The 19,524-nt window shown below is 39.0% G+C and overlaps 4 protein-coding genes across 5 annotated transcripts; 2 read left to right on the top strand and 2 right to left on the bottom strand.

The window, feature by feature from the left end:
* Positions 1 to 3,282: 3,282 nt before the first annotated feature.
* On the bottom strand, positions 3,283 to 4,465 carry LOC124833290 (early nodulin-like protein 6). The gene is made up of 2 exons (XM_047307734.2): positions 4,084 to 4,465; positions 3,283 to 3,703 (listed from the first exon to the last, which is right to left on the bottom strand). Exons 1-2 carry the CDS (start codon positions 4,463 to 4,465, stop codon positions 3,381 to 3,383), a joined length of 705 nt encoding a protein of 234 aa, XP_047163690.2. The 3' UTR covers positions 3,283 to 3,380.
* Positions 4,466 to 4,725: 260 nt separating this feature from the next.
* On the bottom strand, positions 4,726 to 8,857 carry LOC124833288 (putative membrane protein At3g27390). Of its 2 annotated transcripts, XM_088111612.1 has the most exons (11): positions 8,470 to 8,853; positions 8,302 to 8,379; positions 7,526 to 7,634; positions 7,240 to 7,435; positions 7,015 to 7,151; positions 6,531 to 6,819; positions 6,164 to 6,270; positions 5,946 to 6,090; positions 5,661 to 5,856; positions 5,295 to 5,538; positions 4,726 to 5,188 (listed from the first exon to the last, which is right to left on the bottom strand). In XM_088111612.1, exons 3-11 carry the CDS (start codon positions 7,600 to 7,602, stop codon positions 4,951 to 4,953), a joined length of 1,629 nt encoding a protein of 542 aa, XP_087967738.1. In that variant the 5' UTR covers positions 7,603 to 7,634; positions 8,302 to 8,379; positions 8,470 to 8,853; the 3' UTR covers positions 4,726 to 4,950. The 2 variants fall into 2 exon arrangements, with proteins under 2 accessions (XP_087967738.1, XP_047163689.1); XM_047307733.2 differs by having other exon boundaries at positions 8,302 to 8,857.
* A 3,111-nt stretch (positions 8,858 to 11,968) lies between these two features.
* On the top strand, positions 11,969 to 13,555 carry LOC148200254 (uncharacterized). The gene has a single exon (XM_088112877.1). It carries the CDS (start codon positions 11,969 to 11,971, stop codon positions 13,553 to 13,555), a length of 1,587 nt encoding a protein of 528 aa, XP_087969003.1.
* Positions 13,556 to 15,531: 1,976 nt separating this feature from the next.
* Positions 15,532 to 18,686, top strand: LOC148200255 (uncharacterized). The gene is made up of 2 exons (XM_088112878.1): positions 15,532 to 16,147; positions 18,598 to 18,686. Exons 1-2 carry the CDS (start codon positions 15,532 to 15,534, stop codon positions 18,684 to 18,686), a joined length of 705 nt encoding a protein of 234 aa, XP_087969004.1.
* Positions 18,687 to 19,524: the final 838 nt, after the last annotated feature.

Consider the following 19,524-nt stretch of genomic DNA (forward strand, 5'->3'; position numbering starts at 1 on the left):
AATTCACATTCACTACAACAACCATTGACTTACCCTTTTTTAAACATGGAACAACACTTCTTTGGTACCACAATTCACCAGAATGAGATCGAAAAACAATTAATTCATCCTCGAGATGATGTCCCAACCTTGCAAAGGAAAATTAATCAAATTAACTTTGAATCTAGATCCTTTGACCACCATAAGGCATGCCACACACCAAAGCAATCTTCCATTGATCGAAGTTGTCACAAAACCACCCTTCCAAACTCCAACTCACTTGCAAACAATCCAACACATTTATTCGTGCATGTAACACAAAAAATTGTGTTGCCCCAACCAAACCAAAATGCTTAACATAACCATCATTTATGTAACATAAATGTTCAATGCAACCATTTGTACTAACAACTTCAACATCAAATATTGAAAACACCTTTCCAACTACTCAAGACCTTTCCCCTCCATTCTTTCTTGACTGTATTATGGATTTACTAGTTGTCCTTCCCTATAAGAACAATCTTAATGATATGCTTCTCCCTATGGCACTTGAAACCCTCCACCTTATGTTTAAGGTCAAACCTTTGTCCCATGTGAACCACTTTACTTAGAAATTCATTATACTCTGACTTTGATTGTTGCTATTGTAAGAAGATCCAACTACCTCCTACTAATATTGATCTGGGTATAAAACTTTTAATATACTTCATTCTCATCAAAAGATTGTTTTCCTCCTTACTTAGAAAATACCACCTTGCCTAACTTTAAATACTAAAATCGCGTCAAGTATGCATGACTTTGATTAGTGCAAATTACAGTTAAAATGACATTAATGACTTTATTATATATAAACAAGTCGTGTATATAAATTCACTTGCATTGGTCTTAAGTTGTCCATAGCGAACATGACTTCTTCATATAATGAAGTCATGTCACCTTGGCACGAATTTGAAGATATATGTTTTCCTGAAATTGTGAGAGAAACTTCGAGTAAACATGGATTACTACATCTTTAAAGCAACCTTCTTTTAAAAATGGTTGAGAGATGAAGTTACAATTGTCAAAAGGGAGATTTCTGTAATACAGCACATGCTCCAACAAAAGAAGTTTTTTTTTTTAATTTATTCTAGATGATATTGACAAAGAGGAACAACTACAGTCACTTGCTGGAAGACCACATTGGTTTGATCTAGGCAGTGGAGTCATCATAACAACTCGAGACAAATAGTTGCTAAAATGTCATGGGATTAAAAGAACATACAAGGTGAAAGAATTCAATGAGGGAAATTATCTTGAATTACTTACTTAGAAAGCTTTCAAGTTTGAACAATTTGATCCAAGTTGTAACACCCCTAATGGGATGCCACGTGTAAGAAAATAATATGCAAATTGTTTAAAATTGTTCTCGTCAATTTTTTTTTCTTAAAGCAACACCACAGAAGCAAAACCATAATTGTATCAAATGTCAATACATCATCACAATTCAAACCTTACATATCCTTTTAAAAGTCAAATATTCAAAAAGTAAAAAAGAATTTTAAAGATAAAACCCTGATAATTATTTAGTTCCCGTCTCTCGTCACTACTCCATTCCAGCCTCATCTACAACATCATATATTCTCGTACAAGTACGATCATTGTAGGTGGAACCACCACCACAACAGGCAAGGGTGACTAACCAAAAAACATATCAAAATCACATACACAAAATATTACCATCACTCGCAAACTAATTTATTAGTTCTGATAGCACTAATTTGATTTTAAATCAAATATGTCCATTCCTATGGTGTGTGAAAGTGCTAGAGATTGCATTATTGAGAAGTTAAACTTTGTAATTAAACAAAGTTTTAAATGATGTTCATATCCTTATGAGTGGTGTATGATTTGCAGCATACACTTAATGAAATCACCTATATGAGTGTCAAGTGGAGCCGCTTGCATAAGATCTTGAAATGATCTCTAGAACATTCATGAATATTGGACACGCGCATGGTCTAGTAAGCGCATCATAACGATAACAACAAAATTGTGGAAGTGTATTGTGATTGATAAACATCAATGACAATGAAACACTTGTTAGAAACTTGGGAGATAATGGATGATTGTACTTGTGCTTTTGATCTGAGGGAGACAAAACTGAAAAATAATTTAGACGAAGAACTTGTGGAAAACGAATGGAACCATGCAGAGGTTACGTGTCGATATGTGAGTTTAGGCCAAACCTTAATAAAACATGGAATCCATGTATTTAAACAGGAAAGTAGCGTGGAAGAGATTCGATTCACTGATCCTTCCAGAAAAAGAAATCTTGATATGATGAACTCAATAGCTCAAGATCACAATACCAACAGTTGCTGAAAAAACAAAGATGAGTGCACAAAGAAGTTGGTGAAATACAGTTTGTGCAGCAGGGAAAACTGTCCAACACCACTGTTTCTCATTTCTTCATGCTTCAGCAATCAATTGGTTACTGTGAATAATTCTACTTAAAACACTGCTTAGGTGAAGCTGTTTTAAGTTTTTCAGTTAAGTGTTGTTTTAGATATTTAATTTTGCTTTGGTTTCAATGAAAATAGATTGCTCCATATTTTGCACTTTTTCCTTTTATACATTCCCCTGAATCAGGTAGTGTTTTAGTTCCAAAATTTTGCGCCATATATAAATGTAAAATTGGTCGATGTTTCGCTTTTGTACATATTGTCTATTTTCAAAATATACTAAAATATTAAATAAAATTTTAATAAAATGAATCAGAACTTCATTTCACTTGGTTTTAATAAAATTTAAAATCATACTTACAACAACATGGATTTATAATTTAAGTTTCATATTGAAAAATTTTAATTTTTATATGTATAAAATTATTAAATAGACTAATATTTATCACAACTTTAAACGTAATAATAGTGAAATAGAAAAATATTATGTTTTCTTTACCTCTGGGAACCCAAAGACAAATCCAACATAACAAGGCTTAATAACTCTTGTATGAGCCCTAATCTGTTTCACGAGTTCAAAATTCTTTTGCATATGCTGTGAAAGTATTTGATGATAACTTTTACACTCTATTAGTACACCATTTTCTTCATAAAATAACCGTTACTACACAATTGAAATTTCTGATTTTGGCTACTCAAATTGAAGCTTCATCCTCTCTACTAACCAATTATAAACATGGATAATTTGGCAACTCAAATTGAAGGTTCATCAAATCCAATACTTCATTGGTAAAGGACACAATATTCCTTGTTTCAATTCTCATTTTCTTTGCTCAACAATAGCAAGAAATTGTATCCTTTACAAACAGTATTTGAAATCAATGCAAAAGCTTAACTATATAAAAGCATATGAACAAGAACACATTACACATTCCATTCCAAACACACCTATTGAATTTCCTAATTACTCAAACTACCTAAGAAAGATGCCAAAAGAAACTGAAAGAAGAGCACTTGAGACAGCCCAGTTGGAGAAATTGCAATATGGTAGCCAGAAGACTTGGCATGTTGAGGAAGAGACTCATCCACCATGACCCTCACAATCATCTTCTGTCCCACCTCACAGTGCCCTGAAGCACCGCTCATGAAGTAGAAGGTCCCTGGGTGGCCAAGCTTCAACTTGGTGTTGCCACTGTTGGAGAAGAGTTTGGGGTGTGTGGCATTGCAGTGTGTGTAATCCCCCTCATCCACCTCCATCACTGAATCCTTCTTGTACTTAAACCCTGCGATTAAAATAGAAAACTACTATAAAAAAAAACACCTGGACCAATTACCTCTTCAAGAGTTTCTTAAACATTCTGGTTTCCATAATATTAAAGGTAGCTATCAAAACTGTAACACATTTTAGCATGACTTTCTATTTCTACAACTTTCTGCAGTACCAAGGTTCTTAAAATTTGTGTCATGCAGATTTTGAAAACTGGTTCATGATGACGATTGTAGCCACAACATTAAGGATTTTGTAGCGTGTGACAACGTTTCACAATGTGGTGGACATAGTTGTTTGTACTTTTCTACAATATTAAAGATCACAATGAGACTGGAAGTTAAAATCTTTTGTACTAATTATGAGTGGGGATTTAAAGAGAGATGCAGTGCTTACAGAGGGTGTCACCAGCGTGGAACCTGTTGTGGGAAGCCCATTCATTGTAGAAGTTGGTGTCATTTTGGGGAGGGACAGCCCACCCATTTGAGTCACCAACTTGGAATTCATTGGAAGCCACAGAGCAACATGTAAGAGTGGAAAAAATGGCAAAGAGAAACACTAATAGGGAAGTGGAACAAGAAGTAGCCATTGATAGTATGAGGCAATAGGAGAGTGAATGCAGAAGTTTGTGGTAGAAATAGCACACTTTGGTGTAGTAGGAAATGTGGAACAAAGGGTTTCTTATATATAGATGTAGATCGAGAGAGTGGCGAAGTTGGTTTTGAGTGAGTTGGACGAGAAATGGGAGTAGTGGGTGATTACAGTTATTTTCAATCATATCTTGGAGCCTTCGAATTTTGCAGATTAATTTGACTGTTAATTTGGGTTGAATTTTCAATTAAATTAACACGGTTGAAAGTTCAGATAGGAAATTTAGTGGGGGAAGCAGAAATACACACAAGAAGAAAAATGCTATAATCACGGATCATGGGTCATGGTAGTTTATTGGCATATTCAGCATTGTGTTAAGGTGCTACTTGTGTTGTTTTTCTATGTTCACTTCACGTATTACCTTTCTAAATAGACTAATTGATCTAATAGTGAAAAGGGAATTGCACTTTTCTTGAGTAATGCCATATACACACATATTGTTGCTACATTTTTCTGTCATATCTATGAATGAGCACGGGTATGAGGTGTAGAACAAACAAATGAACACAAAAGGGTCGACAACTATCACTGACACTAAAACAAAAGAAAAAAGTAATGATTTACATCTGCTTTGCAGGCTATAAAAGTATGTTACAATATAACACGATGTTGCTATAATGAAGTCTCCAAATCTCTTGTATGTTCAGACTCCTGTTCAGAATCATTTGATTTAGATGTTTGGCAATTGAAGGATCTCAAACTTATTATCCGAGGAAAAGCACTTTTTGATCTGATTATTTTGGAAGCACCATGCTTCTCAGCAAGCTCATCAGATAGTGTGTTTAAGATAACATCAAAACGCCTCTTGTAGGTAGGGAACCTTGTGATGAATTTAGTGATCCCTTGAAGTCTTTGCGAAAGATAAATGAAAAAAAAAATGAGGGGAGAAATCCTTAGTGGAAAATTAGTGCAATAGTTATAACAAAACAACCAAATTGATTTGGTTTGATATGTACCTTCTTGCCAATGCATGAAGTTCAGCACGTTTGCGATCAGATTCTGGGACTCTGCGGCCAATAAATGATTTTTCTACCCTGGTGGGATCACCATTGAAGAGGACTAATTTGCCAAAGTAGTCCTCTTCTAACACACTAAGATTTTCAGCTTTGATTTGTTCTTTAATGACCAAAAGGGGATTAAGGAACCATTCAAAAAACTGTTCCTTCGGTTTGTTTGATGTAGTTAGTTCAGTATCCTCACCTGCATGGAGAAAGTGTAAGCCTAATTATTTCTTGAAAATGCTTACTTTATACAAACAGTAGATGAAAATTAAACAAGCACGCACACAAATGATTACTAGTAGTGCAACAATGATCCCTTACTTATCAATATACCAGAGGAGTTCTCTTTTACAGAACGAAAAAGAGCTTGGAGAAGGCAATAAGCTGGCAAACCAATTCTAATGACTCTACCCCTTTTGCCAAACTTTGCTTCTTGTATGTCTTCATGTGTTATTAGCCCTTCAGAAATCAGTGATTCTCCAAGTTGATGGCATTCTTTGAACAAGCCATCCAACAGCTACACAACTCATGCAGAATGTTTATTTAGTACAGATGCATAACATGAATACAAAAGTTGATATTTGAGAACTCGGTAGCAAAGAATACCTCAAATGGTTTGAACTCGGGTATATTTTTCAGTGATATTGCACGAGAGAGTGTCTTTGTTAAGGAGTTTGTTTTTGTGAGGGAATTTGAATGGAGAAGTGTCCTTGATGATGGTTTCAATTCAGTCTTTTTTCGATATTGTGGCCTATCAAACAATCAACTGCATTAACTACAACTCACATCATCAACACGAAATAGAAAGCATAGCAGAAAGAGACCTTGGGAAGAAGGATCCATCTTTCATGTCAAGAATATCATTGCTGTATTCATCATAAAGGGACACAGCTGCAACAATGTACCTTAGGCCAAACAAAAAAGAAGACTCCTGCAAACATTAGAAAGAAACAAATACTTATTGGATTAATTTAACATAAGCTTTAATTAATACCATTTTAGACTATAGACTTAAATCTAACTCTGTTACAAAATTAACTCTACTGGGTGTGGATTATTTCAAGTTTAGTTAGTGATCTCGAGTTGAAATTTTAATATATGCAGCTTGATTAAGGCTAAGATAAGCATAACATATCATGCTTAAAACTTGTAATCTCAATAGATATACTTAAAACTTGTATGAAGATTGACCTGATAAGTGATAAGACCTGCATAGGCACCCAGAAAGAAACTAGCTAACACAGATGCCAGAACCGCCCCAGCAACAGCCAGTGGCCACAAAATAATGGCAAGGCCTGCAAAAGGCACACATATTGTCTCCAAGAAAGGGCCTTCACGACCTATAAGATCATGTAAAAGACGGTTCCACCCTTTAAAAAGCATGTAAGGGCCTTTACATACAGAAATTGTAGATATAACTGGTGTGTCAACTATGACCCCAAGAACCATAGCCACAATAGCTCCAGGAAGATATTGCAGCCTGCATCAAAACATTTTTTGTCAATCTAGAAGACCTTTGCATCATTTACAACATACTATAGGTATGCACAGTATAATAAAAACCCCTGTTACCTAAAACCAAAGATTTGGATGCATTTACAACAAATTCCAAGGTATGTTTCATTAGAGACATAATGGTACAACAAAAACCAAACTCAGAATGTAATGACAAAACCTGATGTCATAATAGTTTCCATCTGGATCCTTTGGTTGCAAGAGGTCATCCATAACAGATAAATAAGTATCATAGCATTCATTTTTCACATCTTTGACAATATCAAAGGTCTTTGTTATAGTGGTCCATGTTCCATCCTGAAGATGCAATATGAAATTCTGTATTGAGTGACAACAGAAGGACAAAATTAACGAGGATTTTAATAACCTAAAAAATGAAACATACAATGAAACAATGGAAAAGTTTGTACTCTTTTCCTCCCTCTACAGCTTCAAAAGTAGCAAATATTGGTGCAAAGAATCCATAGGCTGCTCCACCTATAACACTTCCAACAATGCCAACCAATGGCCATAAAATCAACACCATGGGTAGTAGACATGTGCATGCAACAAACTTCAGTGCAGGTCCTAATTTTTCTGATCTGTGAGTTAAGGAAATCAATACAAGAAACAATAAGAAATCTAAAACAATGAGAAAATCAAATTTGAGAGACTGGAGCCAGGGTAAGCACCTAACTACACAGTAATATGTCCAAATACAATGTATCGGCCAAAGACCACATATGATAGTTGAGTTGCCAATTGTCATTATTAAGCATATCAGTGGGCACAAAATGACACCTGAAATCATAGTACAGATTGAAAAATGAGTGAGCTTGATAAATCATAATCCTGAAGCGGAAACTTAGAACAACAGATAGATTGTGTAAGAAAAGGGAGGGAGAGAACAAAACAACTATTGTATATATTCTTTAGAGGGAAAAATAAACTGCTAAATTCTTTGTCATGGTTGAAACTTTGGAATACCACATACTTATTTGTCATGTAGTTTAAATAGTTTACTTTTATTTTTTTCTTTAATTTCCAGTAACATAAAATTTGTTGTGCTTAATGAACAAAACTAAAAGATTGATCATCAACATGGAATTTAATTGTTTTCTCTTGTTAATATCACACAATCATGGAAACATCATTCAATCTGTATTTGTCGCCAGCTAAATAAAATGAGTAAATCTCCTACAAATATGTAATAAAATGGAACACATGCTATATTACGTACAAATCTTCAAATGTCCATTGTCAAAGGAAAAAACCATCACATTAAAATGAATAATTATCTAAAATAACTTGTAACAAAAGAAAGTTTGCATAGGCAGTTACCAAGAAATTCCATCTCTTTTAAGTTCAACTAGTATTTCTCAATCAAAGCATACATACATACATATATATATATATAAAACAGCTGAACGAACTCAGAAAAATGGAAAAATAATCATGGGCATTCCACCTTTGATGTTGCCAAGAAGCCAAAGACCGATGAAGAAAGGAAGAAAGCAAACCAAGTTCCATATTGAAGCCCAAAATCCTGTTGGAGGTTCCATTGCTCAGCCCCTCGAGTACAAAAAGATTCAAACTTTAACAACTTCAAAGATGATAATGATTGAAAACTACACACCCAGATCAAAAAAACCAGTTTTCTGTCATCACAACTGGCTATCTCAGCACCAAAACCCAAATCACTCTTCATTCTGCGAGTTGCCATAGCTGCAGAAACCAGCAGGTGGGTCAATCTTAAACCGCATTTTCTCCCCTATTTTAGAACTTTGAGCTGTAGCCTTAATATATATTTGAAAAGGGTACGGTGGGATTGTGCTCATATTTTATTTTGAGAATGGTGAGAATCATGAGAGTTATGCCTGAAATGAGAGGAAAAGTTATGAATATAGTTAGTTCTTTTTATGAACGAGCATCCATCACATGATGCTTTGCCAAATTCTCATTCATTTTATTTTTTTCTAATCAACACTCCTTTATTCTGAGCATCTCATATTCCTTTGTGCTCAACTTTGGCCTAAAGCAAAGCAAAGAGTGTGTGATTTGGTGACTTGTGGTGTGCGATTTGTTTTGATTTGCGAAAGGAAAAGTAAGAGACCACTTTGAATATGGTACAACAAAACACAGTTACATGGGACCTGAAGCTGATATATATGTATATATATATATATGACATGCACGCAGTTCGTTAGTTTTTACATTAATTATTACAACAGTTCCTGTGAACCGAATCTATACGCAGGAATTGGAACAGTGAATTAGAGAGTGTGAGATCTCGAAATTTTAAACATAATTAACATGTTAAATCTGTAATTATTACACTGCTGAGTCACCTGTCAGCTTCCATGAAAGCGTCTCGTCACACGTTCAGTGCATTAAAAACGCACCCAACGCTGCATGCACGAGCGCCACTTGTCACGTTGGAAGGTTCTGAAATCAGAGTGAGTGTGCAGGTGTCGGATGGAGAGACGTTCGTCCGTTCGAACGTGGACTGAACAAAACTTGAGTTTCGAAAAACTCTTCCTCTCACCTGAACCTCTCATCTCCTCCCTCAGAACCTCAACTCTTCATCTCCTCCAACTTCTCTCTTCGATAACTCACCGGTTCCCTCTCCGATCACGTTTCAGAGCCGTAGGAACGTTCGTCCAGCTGTGATCTTTCTTTTGGACCGAACAGATTGTGGATCGGAATCGGTAAGTTCTCGTAGTCAACCGTTTATCTTTTTCTGGTTTCATGCGAACCCTAGTTTTGGTTGCATGCATGGATTCTAGGTCTGAGTTTTTCTGATTTTTGGTGTTTTAGACTAAGTGGAAGTTGTTGAGTGAACCTGGGTGTAGAACGCTGTTAGAGGTCGAACCAAAAATCTTGCTTTTGGGAGTACACTGCTAACCAGGTAAGGGAAGCTTAGTAATTTAATTTATACTTGTATGTTGTATGTAAACATGATATGAACTGAATGTATGAGATGTATGCTGGTTGAGTATGCACGATCGAACGTTGCTGTACTGAATGAATATGAAGTATGTTGGTTGCAATGTATGTTATGGTTGATGCGTGTGAATATGAAATGTACTATGATATGAGTATTTAAAAATATGAAATATACATGCTTAGAAATGAGTGAATGTAAGTGAAACTTGAATATAAACTTCCCTATGATAACGTACGTCCGACATTAAACGGTTCTTGACCGTTTGGTGTTCTAGTAAACTTCTTTGAATTGGAATACTTTCATTTGGAAAGAATTCTGGTCGAGGATGAGCTATGTCGGTCTTCTACTTAGAACTCATAATGAGCAGCGTCGATCTTATACATGACCATCGTATTTAGTAGTGCTCGGTCTTACACCAAGCACTCTTACTCCTTTCTTGAAAAATCCCTTGATGAAAAATAGTGTTCTCTACCGTGCTCAGTTGTTTACTAGCATTGGAATTCTTGTATGTAAACTCTACTACCTGGTCCTTCCGACAAGTTGACCAACCTTGATATTCCACAAACCCAACCTCAGGTCATCCATCTGTGTCTACCATCTGTGTCGACCGATCATGTCGAGCACCCTTGAAAATACAAATCATCCATCTGTGTCGACCGATAGTGTCGAATACCTTTGTTAATACAGATCACCCATCTGTGTCGACCGACAGTGTCGAATACCATTGTTAATACAGATCATCCATCTGTGTCGACCGACAGTGTCGAATACCTTTGTTAATACAGATCATCCATCTGTGTCGACCGACAGTGTCGAGTACCTTTGTTAATACAGATAATCCATCTGTGTCGACCGACAGTGTCGAATACCTTTGTTAATACAGATCATCCATCTGTGTCGACCGACAGTGTCGAGTACCTTTGTTAATACAGATCATTCATCTGTGTCGAGCACCCTTCTTGATGTAGGTCGTCCAACCGGGTCGACTGACCGTGTCGAGCCATCTTGTAAAATAGGTCGCCCATTTATCTTGAAGCCGGTATTACTTTATTTTGGAACGGGGCAAGTCCTTCAGTCTCGTTCCTCACATTCGTTCTCGTTATAAAGAGGTCGTGATTTTATGTACTTTGACAGAAAGACAAAAATGAAAATAAAAGTGAAAGATTATAAATGATGAACATTGTATGAGGTGAACTATAGTTGTGAATTTTGGACGAGCGATCCAAGGAGGAACGACTCTGATTTATGTATTGAATATTAAATTTGGTAAAGTATGACTGTGGATGAGTTAAGACTCGCTGTCCATCCTGATGTTCCGTGAATACTATCTTCATGTAGAGGAAGTATGTCATGCGTGGGAACGGCAGGAGGTCCTTAAGTCCATAAGTTAACATGGGCGACGTAAGAACGGATGACCTCGAGTGGCAGCTGTTTGGTGTATCCCAGTTACTACACCACTCGGGTGCAAGGACGCTTGTAACTACACAGATTCATACAGTCCGAACGGTCGGTCTAGTATTTATAAATATGTATATATATATTTTGAATGATGTTGTGTATAGAAGTTATGTGTTTGTTTGAATTGAAATGTTAATGAATATGTTGAAGTACGAATTATATTACTTAAGCTTACCCTGTGTCGTTTCCTTGTGTTGTCGTTCGTCCATGTACGTCCGTCTTGTCAATGCAATGATCATCCGCGTGGATGTGAGCAGATGGTGATGCGTCCCTCGAAGAAGTGCTAGAAGAAGAAAATTTGGAAGACGCTAACCTGGTGGATGTGGAAGTTAAAGTCGAGCCTTAGAGCGCTCGCATCGGTATTTAGTTTTGTTACGTTTAATTGTGGACGTTCGGTCATCGTTTTGTAAGACCGTTCGTCTCCGAACTCTCGCTTGTATCGCGTTCGTTATTTTCTGTATGATTATGCCGTTCGACTTTTAACGCTCGTTCGGTTTAATTTGTAAGACTGCACTGTTTATTTTGCTTAATGTAATTAATTCTGATTATGGTAATTACTATATTTTGGGATGTTACATTAGTGGTATCAGAGCAGTTTTGTTCTCTTAAAGGACGCTGTAGGTTATGAGTGCATTGTGCTTTTGCTGTGTGCTTATTGTGTTTAATGAGTTATTGTTTTTAACTCTTTGCACATTGCTAACGTTCGTTTTCCTCTGTAACCAGAGAACGAATGGCGCCTAGACTCCCTCCTCCACCTCAACCTACTGAACCAGATGCATCTAACAACGCTAGGTTGTTGGAGACGGTGATCGATCGGTTACAGCAACAGAACACGACCCTAATGGAACAAAATGCCACCCTGATGCAGCAAAATCAGAGTGCCATGCAAAGTTTGGAAGCCTCGCGAACCAGTTCGGAAACAACCCAAAGGCAGCTGATGGAGATTCTAGCAGCAACCAGGCACACTGCGGGAGCGTCTTCTTCCAACACTGCCCCGCCTGCTGCTGAATGGAGCTTGGAGAGTTTTCTCCAACACCATCCGGCTAAGTTTAGTGGGAAAGGTCTCCCAGATGAAGCAGATCAGTGGTTAAGGGATATAGAGAAGATCTTCAATGCCAAGAGATGTCCAGATGAGAATAGATTAGCGTACGCAGAGTATTTGTTGACGGGAGAAGCAAGTCATTGGTGGACGAGCACGAGAGCCATTCTAGCGGACGCGCGACAGCCGATCACTTGGGAAGTGTTTAGGACTAAATTTTATGAAGAATACTTTCCGGACAGCGTTCGGTTTGCAAAGGAAGTTGAATTTCTGCAACTAGTTCAGGGGAGTATGTCTGTTTCAGAGTATACCAATAGGTTCAAGCACCTCGTCAGATTCAATACCATGGCCACGAGTGAAGTGTGGCAGTGTAGAAAGTTTGAAAACGGATTGCGGAGCGACTTGAAAGTACTGATCTCCAGTTTGTGTATCCGAACGTTCCCTGCTATGGTTGAGAGAGCCAAAGTCTTGGAGAGGAACATGGCAGAAGCGGAACGGCAGAAGAGGTCGCAACAAGTGAGTAGAGGACCGATCGTGTGCAGAGGAGGAGCTGTTCAGAGGAGACCTCCTTACGCTCGTCCAAACCCGCCTTCTCATGCAAGCGGATCGCAAGCAGTGGTTCCTGTCGGACAGTCTGGACAGGGAAGTGTAGTTTGCTACCGGTGTGGAGGGCCACATTATAGGTCTTCATGTCCTCAGTTGGTGGGAGTAAAGCACTGTAATCATTGTGGAAGAAACGGACACTCAGATCGTGAGTGCAATATGAGTGGGCGTGCGGTGATGAGGCCACCCAATGCTGGAAGAAATCAGGCGAGAGGAGGACGAGCCCAAGCAAGTGGGCGAGTGTATGCTATAATGAGCGCTGAGGCAGCGAGCTCAGGTAACCTTATAATTGGTGAATGCATGCTGTATGGTAGAACGTGCTGTGCTTTGTTTGATTCGGGGGCGACGCACTCCTTCATCTCGAAGGCGTGTGTTGAAAAACTGGGATTAGAAGTGAGCGAGTTGCAGTGTGATCTGGTGGTGTCTACCCCAGCAGCTGGTGAGGTTAGGACGTCCACTATGTGCGTCAAGTGTCCTATAGAAGTGGAGGGACGTAAGTTTAAGGTTAGCCTCATCTGCTTACCTCTTCAAGGTTTGGAGGTGATCTTAGGAATGGATTGGTTGGCTGCCAATCGCATTCTTATTGATTGTGGAGCGAAAGAATTAATTTTTCCTGGTGAAGAAGAAGAAGGATGGCAGCTCTCGGTTATGTATAGACTACAGACAACTAAATAAGCTGACCATCAAGAACAAGTACCCATTGCCTAGGATTGATGACTTGCTGGATCAATTACATGGGGCTCTCGAAAATTGATTTGAGATCCGGATATCATCAAATCAGAGTTAAGGAAGACGACATCCAGAAGACAGCATTCAGGTCTCGTTATGGGCATTACGAATATGTGGTGATGCCTTTTGGAGTGACGAACGCCCCAGCAGTGTTCATGGAGTATATGAACCGCATATTCAGGCCCTATTTGGATAAGTTTGTGGTCGTCTTCATAGATGATATTCTCATCTATTCCAAGACCGAAGACGAGCATGAGGAACATCTTAGACTTGTACTTGGAGTGTTGCGGGAGAAGGAGTTATATGCCAAATTGTCTAAGTGCGAATTCTGGATGAGGGAGATTCAGTTTTTGGGTCATGTGGTGTCGGCTGGAGGCATCTCGGTAGATCCAGCGAAAGTACGAGCGGTACTAGAATGGGAGAGTCCGCGTTCGGTCACTGAGGTGCGTATTTTTGTTGGACTGGCGGGCTACTATAGACGTTTCATTGAAGGCTTTGCTAGAATAGTGGCGCCGCTAACTCAGTTGACCCGAAAAGATCAGCCGTTCGCTTGGACCGATCGTTGTGAGGCCAGTTTCCAAGAGTTGAAGGTGAAATTGACGAGCGCTCTAGTGTTGGTTATTCCGGACACTTCTAAACCGTTTGAGGTGTACTACGACGCTTCTCACCAAGGTCTGGGATGTGTTTTGATGCAAGAGAAGCGAGCGGTAGCTTATGCGTCTCGTCAGTTGAGGACTCACGAGAGGAATTACCCAACGCACGACCTGGAGTTGGCAGCGATCGTTTTTGCGCTGAAGATTTGGAGACATTTCTTGTATGGATCCACGTTCCAAGTCTTCAGTGATCACAAGAGTCTCAAGTACCTCTTTGATCAGAAGGAGTTGAATATGAGGCAGAGGAGGTGGCTCGAGTTCTTGAAGGACTACGACTTCGAGCTACTTTATCATCCAGGGAAGGCGAACGTGGTAGCGGACGCTTTAAGCAGGAAGGTGGTGCATGTGTCGTCCATGATGGTGCGCGAGCGGAGCTTAGTGGAGAGCTTCAGAGATCTAAGGTTACAGTTTGAGTTAGAACCGAGCAGCATCAAGTGCTGTAACCTTAGAATATCTAGCGATGTGTTTGATCGGATTAGGATGAAGCAACGCGAGGATGAAGAGCTGGTGAAGATCTTAAGCGCGCTCGGTACGGATCGAGCTAAATGGTTCAATACGGGAACGGACGGCATGTTGCGTTACATGGGTAGAACGTGCGTTCCGAATGATGGCGAGCTGAAGAGAATTATTCTGGAGGAAGGTCATCACAGCCGTCTTAGCATGCACCCTGGCATGACTAAGATGTATCAAGACCTCCGGAAATCATTCTGGTGGCCTGGAATGAAGAGTGATGGCGCTCGGTTTGTAGCGTCTTGCTTGACTTGTCAACGTGCAAAGGCTGAACACCAACGACCAGGCGGCTTACTTCAACAACTGGAGATTCCTGAATGGAAGTGGGACAGCATCTCCATGGATTTCGTGACCCATCTACCACGCACGGTCAGGAATCATGACTCAATTTGGGTAATCGTGGACAGATTAACGAAGAGCGCACACTTCCTAGCAGTTAACTTGAAGATGTCGATGACCAACCTAGCCAAGTTGTATATCCAAGAGATCGTTCGCCTACATGGAGTACAGTCGAGCATCATTTCCGATCGAGACACAAGGTTCACTTCACGGTTTTGGCAGTCACTTCAAAGCGAGCTCGGTAGTAAGTTGCAAATGAGTTCGGCATATCACCCTCAGACGGACGGTCAGTCTGAACGGACCATCCAGACGCTAGAAGATTTGCTGAGGACGTGCGTCCTAGATCACTTGGGCGCATGGGATGAGGTTCTGCCGCTCGTAGAGTTCACGTATAACAACAGTTTCTAGGCGAGCATTGGAATGGCACCGTTTGAAGCACTCTATGGGAGGAAATGCCGAACACCACTTTGTTGGTTCAAGGAAGGAGAGAACGTGCTGACTGGACCTGAACTTATCCAGCAAACGACCGAGAAAGTCAAGCAAATCCAGGAGAGGTTGAAGACATCTTTGAGCAGGCAGAAGTCGTACGCTGATAAGAGGAGAAGACCGTTGGAGTTCGCTGCAGGAGATCATGTGTTCCTTCGACTCAATCTAGTCACTGGTGTAGGACGAGCCGTTCGTCCAAAGAAGCTGTCTCCCAAATTCATTGGGCCATACCAGATCCTGAGAAAGATCGGACCAGTAGCGTACGAGCTTGCATTGCCGCCCCAGCTATCCAACCTTCACCCCGTTTTCCACGTCTCTCAACTTCGGAAGTATATAGCGAATCCATCCCATGTACTGGAGTTGGAAGACATTCAACTACGTCCAGACCGAACGTTAGAATTACATCCAGTCCGAATGGAAGATAGCCGCACCAAGTACCACAAAGGCAAGGAAGTTCGTTTGGTGAAGATGGTGTGGGACGCTAAGACTGGTGATTCAACGTGGGAGGTTAAGAGCGCCATGAAGGACTTGTACCCTAGTCTATTTTCAGGTGAGTCTTTAAATTTTCTAGGTCGAAAATTTTTGTAGATAGGTGGAATGTGAGATCTCGAAATTTTAAACATAATTAACACGTCAAATCTGTAATTATTACACTGCTGAGTCACCTGTCAGCTTCCATGAAAGCGTCTCGTCACACGTTCAGTGCATTAAAAACGCACCCAACGCTGCATGCACGAGCGCCACTTGTCACGTTGGAAGGTTCTGAAATCAGAGTGAGTGTGCAGGTGTCGGATGGAGAGACGTTCGTCCGTTCGAACATGGACTGAACAAAACTTGAGTTTCGAAAAACTCTTCCTCTCACCTGAACCTCTCATCTCCTCCCTCAGAACCTCAACTCTTCATCTCCTCCAACTTCTCTCTAAAACATCTAAACTTCTCTCTTCGGTAACTCACCGGTTCCCTCTCCGATCACGTTTCAGAGCCGTAGGAACGTTCATCCAGCTGTGATCTTTCTTTTGGACCGAACAGATTGTGGATCGGAATCGGTAAGTTCTCGTAGTCAACCGTTTATCTTTTTCTGGTTTCATGCGAACCCTAGTTTTGGTTGCATGCATGGATTCTAGGTCTGAGTTTTTCTGATTTTTGGTGTTTTAGACTAAGTGGAAGTTGTTGAGTGAACCTGGGTGTAGAACGCTGTTAGAGGTCGAACCAAAAATCTTGCTTTTGGGAGTACACTGCTAACCAGGTAAGGGAAGCTTAGTAATTTAATTTATACTTGTATGTTGTATGTAAACATGATATGAACTGAATGTATGAGATGTATGCTGGTTGAGTATGCACGATCGAACGTTGCTGTACTGAATGAATATGAAGTATGTTGGTTGCAATGTATGTTATGGTTGATGCGTGTGAATATGAAATGTACTATGATATGAGTATTTAAAAATATGAAATATACATGCTTAAAAATGAGTGAATGTAAGTGAAACTTGAATATAAACTTCCCTATGATAACGTATGTCCGACATTAAACGGTTCTTGACCGTTTGGTGTTCTAGTAAACTTCTTTGAATTGGAATACTTTCATTTGGAAAGAATTCTGGTCGAGGATGAGCTATGTCGGTCTTCTACTTAGAACTCATAATGAGCAGCGTCGATCTTATACATGACCATCGTATTTAGTAGTGCTCGGTCTTACACCAAGCACTCTTACTCCTTTCTTGAAAAATCCCTTGATGAAAAATAGTGTTCTCTACCGTGCTCAGTTGTTTACTAGCATTGGAATTCTTGTATGTAAACTCTACCAACTGGTCCTTCCGACAAGTTGACCAACCTTGATATTCCACAAACCCAACCTCAGGTCATCCATCTGTGTCTACCATCTGTGTCGACCGATCATGTCGAGCACCCTTGAAAATACAAATCATCCATCTGTGTCGACCGACAGTGTCGAATACCTTTGTTAATACAGATCACCCATCTGTGTCGACCGACAGTGTCGAATACCATTGTTAATACAGATCATCCATCTGTGTCGACCGACAGTGTCGAATACCTTTGTTAATACAGATCATCCATCTGTGTCGACCGACAGTGTCGAGTACCTTTGTTAATACAAATCATCCATTTGTGTCGACCGACAGTGTCGAATACCTTTGTTAATACAGATCATCCATCTGTGTCGACCGACAGTGTCGAGTACCTTTGTTAATACAGATCATTCATCTGTGTCGAGCACCCTTCTTGATGTAGGTCGTCCAACCGGGTCGACCGACCGTGTCGAGCCATCTTGTAAAATAGGTCGCCCATTTATCTTGAAGCCGGTATTACTTTATTTTGGAACGGGGCAAGTCCTTCAGTCTCGTTCCTCACATTCGTTCTCGTTATAAAGAGGTCGTGATTTTATGTACTTTGACAGAAAGACAAAAATGAAAATAAAAGTGAAAGATTATAAATGATGAACATTGTATGAGGTGAACTATAGTTGTGAATTTTGGACGAGCGATCCAAGGAGGAACGACTCTGATTTATATATTGAATATTAAATTTGGTAAAGTATGACTGTGGATGAGTTAAGACTCGCTGTCCATCCTGATGTTCCGTGAATACTATCTTCATGTAGAGGAAGTATGTCATGCGTGGGAACGGCAGGAGGTCCTTAGTCCATAAGTTAACATGGGCGACGTAAGAACGGACTGACCTCGAGTGGCAGCTGTTTGGTGTATCCCAGTTACTACACCACTCGGGTGCAAGGACGCTTGTAACTACACAGATTCATACAGTCCGGACGGTCGGTCTAGTATTTATAAATATGTATATATATATTTTGAATGATGTTGTGTATAGAAGTTATGTGTTTGTTTGAATTGAAATGTTAATGAATATGTTGAAGTACGAATTATATTACTTAAGCTTACCCTGTGTCGTTTCCTTGTGTTGTCGTTCGTCCATGTACGTCCGTCTTGTCAATGCAATGATCATCTGCGTGGATGTGAGCAGATGGTGATGCGTCCCTCGAAGAAGTGCTAGAAGAAGAAAATTTGGAAGACGCTAACCTGGTGGATGTGGAAGTTAAAGCCGAGCCTTAGAGTGCTCGCATCGGTATTTAGTTTTGTTACGTTTAATTGTGGACGTTCGGTCATCGTTTTGTAAGACCGTTCGTCTCCGAACTCTCGCTTGTATCGCGTTCGTTATTTTCTGTATGATTATGCCGTTCGACTTTTAACGCTCGTTCGGTTTAATTTGTAAGACTACACTGTTTATTTTGCTTAATATAATTAATTATGATTATGGTAATTACTCTATTTTGGGATGTTACAGAGAGCGACGCAATAATTTATGGTTATGCTTCATCATTAAAAGAAAATATTTGAAAGAGATTTTACATTAATTTATCATAATTTTATTCAATTTAATATGACCATTTTCTGCAAAAGTATGCGTGATATATATATATATATATATATATATATATATATATATATATATATATATATATATATATATATATATATATATATATATATGTCGTATTTGTGGATACTTGACGGTGAAAAGTATTGGTGGAAACGTTTTCTGTTTTTGATTTTGTTTATTCAAAAAGTTTACATAGGATATAGCAAAATAAAAGTCGTTTTAATGTCTTTATTTTCACTTACATATTGTATTCGATATTTTACCTTTTTTTTAAATAGCTGAATTTAGTTTACTAATTATATATATATATATATATATATATATATATATATATATGAGATTAAAATAATCGATAATTTAATAATATTAAATTTTATTTCTTTTTTATCTGAAGTATTAAATCACAAAATGTTAATGAGTTCCTCTTTAATATAAGGAAAACTAATTATTTGAATTAATTAATCTTGATTTTGAATCTTGAATAATGACAAATCTGAAATTTTTGAGAGT

The sequence above is a fragment of the Vigna umbellata genome, chromosome 4 (assembly GCF_029865625.1).
Source record: "Vigna umbellata cultivar VRB3 chromosome 4, Vumbellata_1.0, whole genome shotgun sequence".
Taxonomy (NCBI): domain Eukaryota; kingdom Viridiplantae; phylum Streptophyta; class Magnoliopsida; order Fabales; family Fabaceae; genus Vigna; species Vigna umbellata.